The sequence below is a fragment of the Bactrocera latifrons genome, unplaced genomic scaffold (genome assembly GCF_001853355.1).
Source record: "Bactrocera latifrons isolate USDA-ARS-PBARC rearing strain unplaced genomic scaffold, ASM185335v1 scaffold_104, whole genome shotgun sequence".
NCBI classification, from domain to species: Eukaryota; Metazoa; Arthropoda; class Insecta; order Diptera; family Tephritidae; genus Bactrocera; species Bactrocera latifrons.
This window is the reverse complement of record NW_017534453.1, coordinates 1,115,443-1,128,838: the sequence shown is the minus strand read 5'-3', so window position 1 is coordinate 1,128,838 and position 13,396 is coordinate 1,115,443. Positions and strand designations below refer to the sequence as shown.

General features: G+C 34.9%; 1 protein-coding gene across 1 annotated transcript in view; it reads right to left on the bottom strand.

Moving 5' to 3' along the window:
- Window positions 1–11,538: 11,538 nt before the first annotated feature.
- The window catches only part of LOC108969270 (cuticle protein 7), a 5,883-nt gene continuing 4,025 nt past the window's right edge, over window positions 11,539–13,396 (bottom strand). Inside the window, exon 3 of the mRNA XM_018933888.1 lies at window positions 11,539–12,793. Coding sequence (XP_018789433.1) covers window positions 12,401–12,793 — 393 coding nt within the window. The 3' untranslated portion in view covers window positions 11,539–12,400. The remainder of the gene's footprint in view (window positions 12,794–13,396) is intronic.

Below are 13,396 nucleotides of genomic sequence, written 5' to 3'. Positions count from 1 at the left end.
ACTTCTGCAACATATGTTTTAAGTATTTCCTCAAATTATTATTTCCTTAAGCCACTCCTTTCGGTGTCATAGTGATGTTAACTTCGTTCAAAGAAGATTGCTGCTTCATAAATAAAAGCAGGTTAAGAACTACAGAAGTTTCTTTAATAAGTCCAAAATATAGTAATTTCTTAATTTATCGCTTCAATATAAGCAAATATAAGACTGAAATTTTTAGATGTAATAATTAGCTGCTATAATTCGGTGTAATTTACTCCTCCCCAAACAATTACTGGCCTTCTGTTAAGCAGGGTATAATTTATTAGCATGGCCTGCCGGGAAAAAAATCTGCACTGACCTGTGTTAATGTTAACCAGCCGAAAGTGAAACGGAAAGTGAAACGAACATGCGCAATGAAACCATGCCTGACTATTGTCTGTAGCTCTTCCTCACTCCCTGTCTTCCACCACTTGTCCACAAGTCATACAGGCGTGTATAAATTAATTAGTCTCAGCTGGTTTTCGCACCTTTGACAAGTGACGGCGCGAATCTAATAAAACAAAATAAAGTAGCTGTGGTAATTGTCGAGTGATGACCGCAAWAAGCAACGCTAATGGGCAGTCGCTSAGCTGACACTCCGACATACATATGTATGTATATACTTAGCAGATGTTACACATTGTTTCAGTTTGTAATGYCTTTTGGTGTGACGTTGCGTATCACTGCTACTGTGGAGGCGCGGCAGGGCGATTTCAATGACTTGTTTTACACGCGCTTTATTTATGAGTTTCATTATGCGTCAAGTGGCTATGGTTAATGCAGCTAATGCCACTAATGCCACTAATACAGTTAGTAGAAACGGTTACATAAGTGAAATGAATTTAAATATGTACTAATATAATGTAATAATTTTAAATCATATAATATTTTATAATGATATGATATTTGTATTAGTATTATCTTTACATATGTATTTATTTTCCGAAAAAATATTTTTTTTTTTGGGTTTATTTCTTTACTTGTTTCTTTACCAATCCTGTACTGTGACCGTACGTCAGCAATGACGTGCAGAATATTCTCTTCCATGGCGTAAATCGTGCATAAACAAGCAGCGACTTTACATGAACACATACAAAATGTTAATTCGCACAATCTTGCAGGCCACAGAAAATGCACTCAACAAAAGTTTCYTTCAATAAATTGGCTGTATCGTTGGCTGTATGACATGTAGTGTCGTCTTGTTGTAACCAAAGATCATACGCATCAACATCCTCCAATTAAGACACAAAAATGTTATTAATCATGGTTTTATAGCGTTCCATATTGACTTTAACATTATGACCGTCTTCATTTTTGAAAAAATATAGGCAATTGATTTTCCTTACCCATAGAGCACATCAAACAGTGGCTTTTAGAGATATACCGACAATTAACCAAAATTAAGATATCAACTGAATATCATTCATATATATTTAATTATGGAAAGTGCTCTGCACATTGGGAGCAGTGAGAGCTCACTTTTAATCAAAAACAACGACGAGTTGATGATTCGGAGCAGTGTTTGGAGATATTTAAGTGAAATAAATCCGAGTTTTTGCATCGATATGTGACAATGGATGAAACAGATCTGCATCATTTCACTCCGAAGTCTAAACAACTATCATCAGAGCAGAAAAACTCAATAGTCAGCTTATGGGTTATTGAAGAATGTGCTGTTTCACCAAGGTAATATCTGTCTCTTATACACATCTAGATGTGTATAAGACCAAGGTAATATACTGTGTCCCTAGTAAATGACAATGACGACAAAAAAGTAAAAAGTAACTATTAAAGTGTTGCCTTCTAAAGATTCAACTAACCGGATTACTTATCCATRCTTTACATATGAAATTTAAACATATGTATATGCATCATTTAGTCTGTGCTTTACTTATTCCACAGYTGACTTTTAAATACAATTCTGCGCAAAAAGTAGCTCTGGTGTGGAGTTTTTTATTCAGTGCACATTTTCATCTCATTCTTTTTACTCTCAATGCATCAAAGAAGCATGCTCACACCAACAACTTATAGAGCTTCTTTAAACTGCTTTAATTAGAGTGATTGTTAGTTGTGATCATTCAGAAAATCGTTGACATTTACGTTGAGTGATGCGGTGTTTGGCTGCCACTGTTGACTTTGAAAATCGAAAGTCATGCAAAAATGCAAGCGGAATKGCTACAGAGAGCAGAAAAGCTCTTGCGTCCRTACTAGTTASGTTTTCTTCATTTGATTGCGAAAGTAGTCATTACGCTTCACATATACCGCTATAAATAATGTTTTGTGCTAAAAGTACATTTTAGTATGCTGGACGTATTTCATACAGTAGTGATAATTGATCTCTAGAGGCTAAGTGTTTTTATGGGATTTTGAAATGATGTTGCAATATATACAACAAGGTGGTTCCTACTCAGCTCAAACTTTTTAAATCTAGACTTTTGTARCTCTATTTTCTAGTTAAAGACTATTCAATATTAATGCGTCAACAATGATACTGCCATAGTTTTTAATACAAATTGGCGACATTAAATCATTCTTAATCTCTTCAGGCTGATATAATGAATTAAATTCTAACAGAAAAATTGCATTTTTTTAATTTTTAAGAACTACCCTCATGTTCATAGATGCACATCGCAAGCGMTGGTAAGTAACTATCCTAACTTCTTTTAAACCAATTCTACGAATTTTCTATTTTTTTTATACCACATTGTCGTACTTATTCGCTGCCATTCAGTTGTGGTTATATTTACGGTCATTTTTTGCTCCGGTTGCCTGCTACATTTCTGTGCGCATCTGCTGGCCATCACACCGTCTGGTCATGATTTTAATTTTTTATGTATTCCGAATGCATTAGCACGAGTGGTCAGCATTCGTGTTGCATGTAACACACATACCAACAAWCCAATAAACCATATTACTTGACATTGCTACTGGTTTTCGTTTGCAGTTAGTGAATGAGTTGCACAATCGATATTGATTAGGTTTGTTAATGTCTTCTAAATTCTAAAACCAGATTTTTTCAATCGTTTAGGAATTTTTACGCGATTTGTGACAATGACAGGTCGCAAAGGTTATTAGATCGAATTGTTATGAATTTATTAGTATAATCAGAACGTTTATGGTTGCAGTGGTGCAAATGACTTTTTTTTTTTTGCATTTGTTCTAAGATTATTGACGAAAAAAAWGTTGTGTTCTTTCTGACGTCCACCACAATTATGCAGAGAAGCAAAGTTCAATTTGTCGCTATCATTAGGATCTGTCAGGCTTTTGGAACGCTCTTCCGAATAACAAGTTGTCAAGCGTGATAAAAACATTCAGAGCCTACCAACTTTACGGAATTTATATTTCCTGTTTTTATGAACATGATAATACTAATAATTTCCTGTGTAAAATAATTTCTATAAAGCTAATTTGTTGAATGATTTAATTGAGTTCCCATTACAAAAACAAATTTGAAAATATATGCTAAAACGTGGAGAAATGTAAATACAACTTTATGTTGAGAGAGGAGTATAAAATGATTACGTACTGTAATCTAAAGGATCAGTATATACCATTGTGATCATGCCACTGTATGGAACATCAAAAAGAAAAAAAAAACACTATATTTTATATACTTAGATTTAAAACTATTCGTTATAGGAAGATCAACAACCGTTTGCATGCAATAGCTTTTCCTACTAGATTAAAAAAGGGCCGAAGGATTTGTACATCCTCAATCGTGATATATTTTACAGTATTTTCTAATGTGCTCCGTGTTTTTTATTTCATTCAACACCAGACCAATATTTCGATTGTAAARTATTTAGCACTGAGCAGAATGTGAGTATTGTTCAAGGGAACATAAGTACTTACTTTTGTTAAGAAATAATTTTGATTATTTTGCTTATATATATATATTTTTTTTTTTTAAATTTAATTCTGATTATTTTCTATATATTTTTTTTCGGTCTTATATCGTTTATAGCGTGCTGAATGTTAATTGCTAACTGATCTCTCGTAGTTAGTTTATTAAAAATCATCATAGCGGTGTCAAAAACAGCATAGGATGCCTAAAGATTAGAAATAATTTGGTTAAAAAGAGTTCGATCAAATAATGGATAATTTTATATTGTACAAGTATATGGCTTGTTGCACCTACCTATTAGAAAAGCTGAAACCGTTGATATACACACAGACGGAGAAGACAATAGTCTCAAATAAATTGGCTTCAGAGCTCATTAGTGATGCAAATATTAATTCCTTCTTCATTCTTAAAAAAAATAATGTAAAAATACACATATACATATATATTTTTTTACCAATTTGGAAAAAGTTTTTTGTGTGTTTGTTTACTGGTCTCCAAAATCCAAGTAAATATATTAATTGCTTTAAAATGCTAAGCGTACATATTATAAGAATATCCATTTAACATTAAAAAAAAAAATTTAATTAAAGTCGAAAAAAATCGAAAACTGACGAAATGGCGACGTTATTGAACTGATAAAATTCGTGTTTTGACCAGTTCACAAATTGTTAGGCCACTGTATGGAGAGTTACGTGCACTGTAAAATATAATAGAAATTTTATTTGCGACTATTTGAAAAAACAAGCAACCAACTCAAACTTTCCATAACCATCTTCCATATTTATTTTAGATTCAACGGATTAAAGTATCTAACGAGACTTTTCGATACTTTTGCTGCCTTTTTACCAAAAATTAGACTTTCCTCGACAACCTGTAGAAGAGATTCCTTTGTGCAAGTAGGTGAGCAACAGTTCTCGAAGATATTCCTATAGCCAACTCTTATAAATARCTGCAGCTATAGAGGACTTGAATGTCATCCTGACACGCCGTGTTTTTTGGTCGTCCCTTCATTTCGCATTCGCTTAGAGGTTTCAAAGCAGTAAACGCAAATTTTTGGGATACTTTTATAATTTTTGCAATTTCCCTTTGGCTATAACCATTATATGCGTATTATGCCACTGACATCTGTRCCAAATGTGACATCAAAATGTTTTTCTGAAGTATGTACAAAAATTGACGACGAACCATGCCGGGSGGGCATCAACATGAACTGATGGCCAACACGTCAATGAAATAAAGGAAGTGGTGCTTCAGAATCGACAATTAATAGTCAGAGATCTTACTGGCATTGCTGGAATATTGGAAGGAAAATCGAAAATCATTGTGATGATTTGGGCATAAGAAAAATGAAAGCACAATTGATGCTGAAATGACTCAACCTTTTCGTAAACCAGCGTCACGTTAACGTTTGTGAAACAACTACTCATATTGGACTACTTTGAGGAGACGACATGGAGTTTGAAGAATATAATAGGTTGTCAAAAAAGTCTTTTTTTTGATGACTCATGGCCAGCTTTTGACCGATGCTACGGCTGCTACGGCTGCTACTATGCCGGTCTATTTCGACCAATTCAGCCTTCCGGAGCGTGGCACATCTTCGACCACCTCTACACCAGAACGAAAACATTGAAACCATCGTTGTGCGGTGGAAATGGAAACTGTATCGGGTCCATAAACTGCACAAATTTTATTGGCGGCTTGAGATGCATTTTTGCCTTTATCGTAGTAGTACTGTAAAATATGCCGTATGTTCTCTTTATTTTGCTCCATGTTTGCGACGCTATAACTCACGAAGGACTTAAAAGAAACGACAATCAAAACACGTGTTAGCGCGTGAAATGAGCTTTCCAAAAAGGTATAGCATGACCCGATGCGACGAATAAAACTAGAGCTACGCGTTCTCAGCGCCAACCAGCGAAAGTACCGCAAAAAAAAAAGGGTAATCTTTAAAAAAAATTTTTTTTTTTGCATTTTCTGTTCCCTTATACCTTCAGAATTAATGTCGAAACCCACTTTACCATTGGAAGGTTTCGAAAAAGACCCAAAAATAATAAAACCGCTCGACGTTTGGAGCGCTCGAAAAGCACACCTCAAATTTTAAATGCGCTTTTCTCAAAACACACTTTTTTAAACTGTCGAACATAATTCCGGTCGAACTGCTCAACCGATTTGCTTAGGTTTTTTTTTTTTTAATGTTCACAAAGCTACTAGGTATCGTCTCTATATTTTTTATAATTTATTGACAATGTTATGACAAAATGTATGTAAAAAAACGTATGAGAAAATTTAAAAAAAAAAAACGTTAATAACTTTTTATTTATGAACATTTTTTCATGATTCTAATAGGGACACGTACTTTTTTAGGAATAAATTGGGTCTTTGTGTTTCAGGTGATCCAAACATGAGATATCGTGTCCGCCAGTGAAGAAACGCAGCTCATTCACCCATCCATTTCTCCAACAGATGTCATCRAAAAATTCCGAAAAAAATTGTTTATACGATAAACAGGATAAATTATCCTACTGACCCCTTAAGAATTTTAAAATTATGAGCAAAGTCTACTTATTTTTTGCTCATAGTAGTAGTTCATTCTACTTTATTTTCAGTAGCGGTATCAATATTTCGTGGCCATTTGTCTCTGAGTAGTTCCTTAAGCATATTTGAAAAATTTCGTTTTGAGAGAAAATCGAAAGAATTTATAATTAATATGAATTTATTACTACCGAATGGAGAGAAGGACGTAAATTATTAAATTTAAAGAAATTGCTTAAATCATATTAAGAATGCAATGGCCAATGTTTTAGTCTATGACAACAACAAATTTCAGTAAATAAATATGACTTATTTATTTATATTACGATTCAGTTAATTTTATTGTAATGTAGAAGCGTATATCATTTTCAGCGATTTCCGCCTTCCGGCAGATCGTGTCCAATTTGCATGCRAAAAACAGTTTATCTAGTTTATCTTGAGGAACTACAACAAATGCTTAAGTGAAGACAATAATAAAATTAAAATTTTGAATACAATAATAAATGGGTGAATAAATAAGAATCTTACCATTGACCTTTAACTGTTGTTAACACAAACGACAACAACAACAAGAAGCATAAAGAAAATTTTGGTAATTAATTGAAGGCACGCACACGCTCAACTGCTAAGCTTGTGAGAACTGGCCGAAGTGGACTAAGTGGGTGGTTGAGAAAAAATGCCAAACAGAAGATGCCCAGCCGGCGAAGAAGCCTCAAAAAAACGAAAAACAAGGAAATGCTTTTGTGCAAGAGACAAAAAACTTGAAACAACAGTTTGTGTTTTACAGTTGCGTGTTTTTTTCAGCTTTTTCGCAAGTGTTGTATTTATACGCTCTGCTGACTTTCGTTGTAGAAGTTTAATGTAAACAAACTGGAAGAAATATATGCCGAACTAGACAACAACAACAAAAACATGCCTAMAAATTTTGTAGCACAGATTAATTTGTACGAATTTGTTAACCTAAAAAGCGMTGTGGTGGGTATGCTAAAGTGTGGTGAAGTCCGTGAACCGGAAAGTACAAGCATTTACTCGCTTTTATGAATGATAAATTTTACTACAATGTGCCGGAAGCTGGCATAAAATCTTTTGGCCAAAGTAATATCACTTAATATGGCACACGCATACATACATACATAAGATTTATTACTGCCTACATACGTGCGGAAGTGTAAAAGCGCTTGCGGCCCACTTGTTGCGCATTTGACTGTTTGGTCTAACCAAAAATGCATAAGCTGTGCTAATTCACAGCCAGCGAAAAAGAAAAAAAAACTACACAATTTGCCCAGCGAAATCTCACGTCTCTCATGTGCATTAAACACACCACAATTACACTAATTTGCCAAGTTTCAAGTACAAATACTTTCAAATGTCAATTACCGGCCAACAGTGTCACCACAAAAGCCAGCAAGTGAGCAGCAGCAACGTTGCCAGCATCGCTGATATTCATACTCAGAATGTCAATGTTGTTGTTGTTGTTGTTTTGTATTCTTGTTCTTATACTGCAAGTATTTGATTCGCGCATATTTTATTTTCTAAATGCTTGTGGTTTGCGACGTCTTTGACTTTGTATTGGCTGCATCTGTTTGCGGTGATCGAGTTAAAGGCCACTCGCACGCTCGACTTTCTGCCGATGCATTTATAATTTTTTGCTGAATTTCAACTCTTTTCATATATCTAGTGTGAGAGCAGTCGATAACTCAAAATTTAAGCAAATATTTTGAGATATCGACCAAACTAACTCTTCGAAGCACAGTCTAGAGGCGTTTTTGGAGAAAATGGTTATAAATGTCTAGCATGTATGAAGATTCAAAAGAAGACCTCATGTTGCGCAGAATTATTTACTTAGTAATCGCGAGCCCTTTAGGCAAAGTTGTTTAAAACGATTGGTATTTTATCATTTCCAATAAACGCGATTTTATTAAAAATATCTACCCGCTTGTAGATCTCCGATATGATTTCAAAGGTGGTGTTTTGGTTTCTCTGATGAAGATGAAACTTTACAATTAGATATGGTTAGAATTAAAATTAAATAAAATACCTTCCCTTTTTTATTAAACGATGCAATTATGATTTTAGAACATTATGATTAGAGATTATGACGCTTTTACCTACTTGTCAAAAAAAAGCTATTTCGGYAACATAGAGTGGAAAGGTTTTACTTGGATCGTTATTATTTGCTTAAGACTTTGTTCATAATTTTAATATTCTTAATTTTTTTTTTTCAAAATCTATGGCGACCGCATCAACGTAATCCCTCTTGGCCTCAATACACTTGTGTCAACTTTTTTCCATTCCTTGAAACAGTTTCAATTTCCGGAATAATAATGCCTTTAATTGACTCAATACGGCTCCACCGGAGTGGTTTCCTGAATAGCCAGAAGTCACACGGAGCTAAATTATGCGAATACGGTGGTTGAGGCACGATATTGGTTAAAAATTTGGCGAAAAACTCACGAAGAATCAATGCACTAAGCGACGGTGCGTTACGTGGTGCAAAAACCAAGAGAAAAAAACTAGAAAAAAAATGTTTCGACGAATCGGTTTTTGCGAGAAATTTAAATTAAAAAGTTGTACTATTTTTTCGCAAAAAGTATCTTTTGAAAATTGGGCAACATATTAGATAAATYGCATTTGGTTTTATGAACAAGTTTTACGAAGTATTTCAGATGTTCTAAATTTTCATGAAGTTTTGCAAGCATCTGTGTTTTGACTGCCCTCAAAATTCGCCTTTCCATATTTGTTTGTTTTACCCCAAGCACTCTYAGATATATAAAGATTGATTAACCCTGTGTCTACCTGGTTTCTCAAACAGTTTTTCCTTATAAGAAATAAAACAATCGCATTTTTAATTATATAATTATATTTATACGTTAGGGTGTTTCACAAAAAAGTAATGATTTTTTTTTGCTTGTTAATCTGAAAAACAGTTTTCATAGATTTTGTAAGAAATTGAATGCTCTACTAATTTGTCTTTTATGATCTTTTTGCAAAATGTTTATTTATTTATGTTTTTTAAATATTTATATTTAAACATCGAAATAGTTCCTATGTCTGAAAAGTTTGTTTCAATTTAGAAATTTTTTTCGTAGTGTATGTGTTAAACAATTTAAGGTGAATACATACTATGCGATACTGGTTTTGCAGATCGGCGACAGGCTTTGCGTAAAACTGCCTAAAACTATGCACAGAGTTTCAGCAGTAGAAGTAATATTTSAACTGATATCATTTAGCCAAAGTTAATATAGTTTTAGGGTTTCGTTAGCAGATACAGTGACTGCAAAAATACCAGAGAACGTACCTAGCGCGGCATACAACAGGGAACGTCTATCATAGAGAAGGTTCACGTTTCAAATATCGTAACTTTTCGAAGGGGTACTCGACAGAGATGAGCATAGATGAGAGATGACAGACGTTCTCTGCATACAATGTGCTTTGTTAATTTTTTTATATACAAACCTGCCAAGTCCATTTGTATGAATGCAAGTTGTGCATTTTTCTTTAGCCGAAAATGGAGGTTCGATAATGAAGACTTATTCTGTTGAATAAAATGGCAAAGAGATTATTTTATACACTTTTCAGATTTTGCTTGACAGATAACTGCCTTGGCATATCTGTACGCTCTTGCTTAATAAACCAATGTTCSCATAGACTCAAACGCTTGAAGCGTAGGCTTGCCAATACGAGACAAGCGCACAATGTATGCTCCATTGTTTTCGTGGTACTTTGCTCCGGATTTTCCCTGCAGTCTTTTCGACCTGTTAGCCTCATTCTGCAGGCTGCCCGTTAGATCGTTTTCTTCGAACGAGTACCTGCGAAAAGTTTGTTTTGTTCATCCAGGGAAGTCCAACGAACAATAGATGGTGGTCAACTGTAGATAAGAGGGTCCAAATATTCGGTACCCAACTGAACAATTTTTGTTGGATTTGGACATGGCATGCACTAAAGCCGTTATTAGATTTATATACTGGAGAGTGAAAGAAAAGTGTCACGTACCAAATTTATTCGMAATCAGTTGGTCGGGTCCSGAGATATGGGATTTYATCAAAAAGTGGGCGGTGTCACGCTCATCGTTCAATTCTCCTATAATAACACCTTTCATACGATCATACGATTTATCGCACTTTTAGTAGGTTTTAACAGTACCGTTATATGGGGAGTGAGCGTGGTTATCCTCCGATTCCTACTCAGCAAATTTGGTTGTTGTAGCTTAAATGGTTTAGGATATATGTATACTATGGAATAGAGGGTATCCAAAATTTTGAAATACAAAGAAGTGATTGTTCTTGYAGGCAAACTTTTATAATAAAATTTTATAAACCTTATTGATAAAAAAAAAAATTACTTTGAAATGTGTGACCTTATATTGTTCGAGAAATGTAGACATTTATAAACTATAAACTAGAAGCCAAGATGGTAAAGGAATATGACGGAAACTTTTCAATAGCAAAAATTCCTTAAGCTCAAGTTTCTTTTTAGAAAAATCATTTTTGATGGAGTCGATTGGTCGTGCCATCCTTTGACTGCGGATATGTTTTTTGGAATAAGTATATAAAATAGATGATTACCAAAACACCGTATAAAGAAAAACTCGTAAGATTAAGTTTAGTAATGAACTTTTTGTTTCGAATAATTTTTTCTCGATGTGTAAGGCAGATGGCGTCTTTTATATTTTTATATATAAAAAATCGTTGATTTTAATGCTATATTTTTATGCATGTCTGACGATATCTATGCGGACTAAAGGCCTAATATTGATGGCGCTGTGGTACACTTTTAGACATTTTAATGAATTTTCTTCCAAACTTATTCCCTTTTTTGTGGATTTTATTGCTGGATTTTTCTATGTGTTCGTGTCTTTTATAAAACTTGTATTTTATGGTATTAGATTGGGCTTAACTTTATTTGCAAAATATTATTTTAGGMATTGCTATATAATATTTTGATTTCCTAAGTTTTATGTAAGGAAAAATAATAAGAAACTTGTGTTTATTTTTTTAATTCACTACATTTTTTATTTATAGCATTTTCGCATGTAATCACTTAATATTTAACGCAAGTATAAAAAAAATATTTATTATAATACAATTTTTTACAATTCTTCCACAGAGAACATGTTTGCATAGTTACAGTTTACAATCATTTCGTTTGTATGTATGTTATATTAATAGTTTTTACGGACTTTTCGTTGCTTTTCTAGTGGTCGACTCTTTACTGCATCTACTGCTTGGACTTTTCTCTACATTTGCGTTCCTTTTTTCATTAAAAATACAACATATACATTTGAGTATTAGTAAGACTGTAAAACTATGAGTGAGTGAGTGAGCAATTGAGTGATTGAGTATAGTAACTGAGGGGAAATGAGTATTTTCCATTTGAAAATGTTTAGTTTCGACGAGTGTTTCATGTAAACCACTCAGAGAGAGAGAGAGTGAGAGAGAGAACGAGATAGCGGATGTGGGGAATGAAGATGGCTTGGCGATTAAGAGAATAAGAGAGATGTTTTAACTGCGGGGAGGGCATAGAGATCTAAGTAATATTTACAAAATGAAGAGAGGAGCTAAAGAATGGCAGTGTACCTAAACAAATGATTTTAAGAGMAGAGCTGTGACTCAAGGTATGAGTAAATAATTGAAATGCGCTTGAGCAACTGAGTGAGTATTGTGTTGAAGTAGGTCTATCGAACTACTATTCGAACACACTGTATTACACCAAAAAATACATCCTGAGCGCTGCAATCCTGCCTCTCCTTGTCTCACCATTCTCCACACACACACACACAACATTCTCCAACGTTCTCCGCGACTTTCACTCGAACTCATTTCAATTWTTTCTATATAGGTCGTCATCGTAGCATGGGATTCACATTTTACATAGATATATGTATGTATGTATGTATATTAGTTAATCGTTAATAAATAAAYTCTAACGCTTTGCTTGTTTTGTTGCTTTTGTAGTGTGGGATCAGGTCCATTTTGTTATTAGCATATGGGGCAGTGTTAATTATCCTTAGTAATGAGAGACATGAGCGTGCGCATCGTGTGTGGCATAACCGTAAGCTGAGGGAGCAGCATGATGCGCGACCGAAGCCAATGGTACAGCTGGAGCGGCGGCAACGTGATGCGCAACGGCAATTGGTGCGTGAGCGTGAGCAAGTACGGGAGCGGCATGCGCAATGGCAACTGGAGCGGCATGATGGATGGTTGGGGCACTCTTCGAGACGACTGCGTTGAAACCGTTATGGTCATCGGCGGTGTATTCGACAGTGCGCACCGAACCGTCGGGTTCGACGAGCGAGTACGAGCCCTTCACAACATCACCATCGCGCACTTCGTGCTGTGACTTAACATCGCCGGTATGCGAGTCGGCAACGCCGTAGTTGTAGTGGTACTTGGGGTAGGCCTGGCGGAAGAGAGAAATATGTAGTTGTTGTGATTATTCAAGATTTTGTTTTATATTTGAATGACAATTTTATAAAACAACAGCTAGAAAAAAATAATAATAATAATAATAATAAATAAATCTCCTTTGAAGTAATGGCGCCCCACTTGCATAACCCAACGTGGGAAAAATCGCCTACTCATTATGGCATGTCACTTGCTGGTGTCGCTGCTTATGACTCAACAACGCTGACACCTTTAACGCCACACAAACAACGATTAGCCACATCTGCGCTGCCGCTGTAACGATTTCGAACTTGCGAAGGTCAGCTGCAGCGTGTGAATGCAGTCGTAGTGTTCTCAGCAACCAAATGCTAATATGCACTTTTGTGTATGTGTGTACGTGTGTGTGTGCTTGTGCGCTTTATTGCACCTTTGCCTGGGAATTTCGCTGTTGTGGGGCGTATACGTAATGTAAWGCAATTGGTTCGGGGTGTTGCTGAATACGAATTGCTTGCAACATTTGGGTTATTGTKGAACTACATAGATAAAATGTTGCAATGACCAATTTGTGTGTGAGTTTTGGCTTTTTTTGATTTTAATTTTTTTGTGAGAAGCAAAGTGG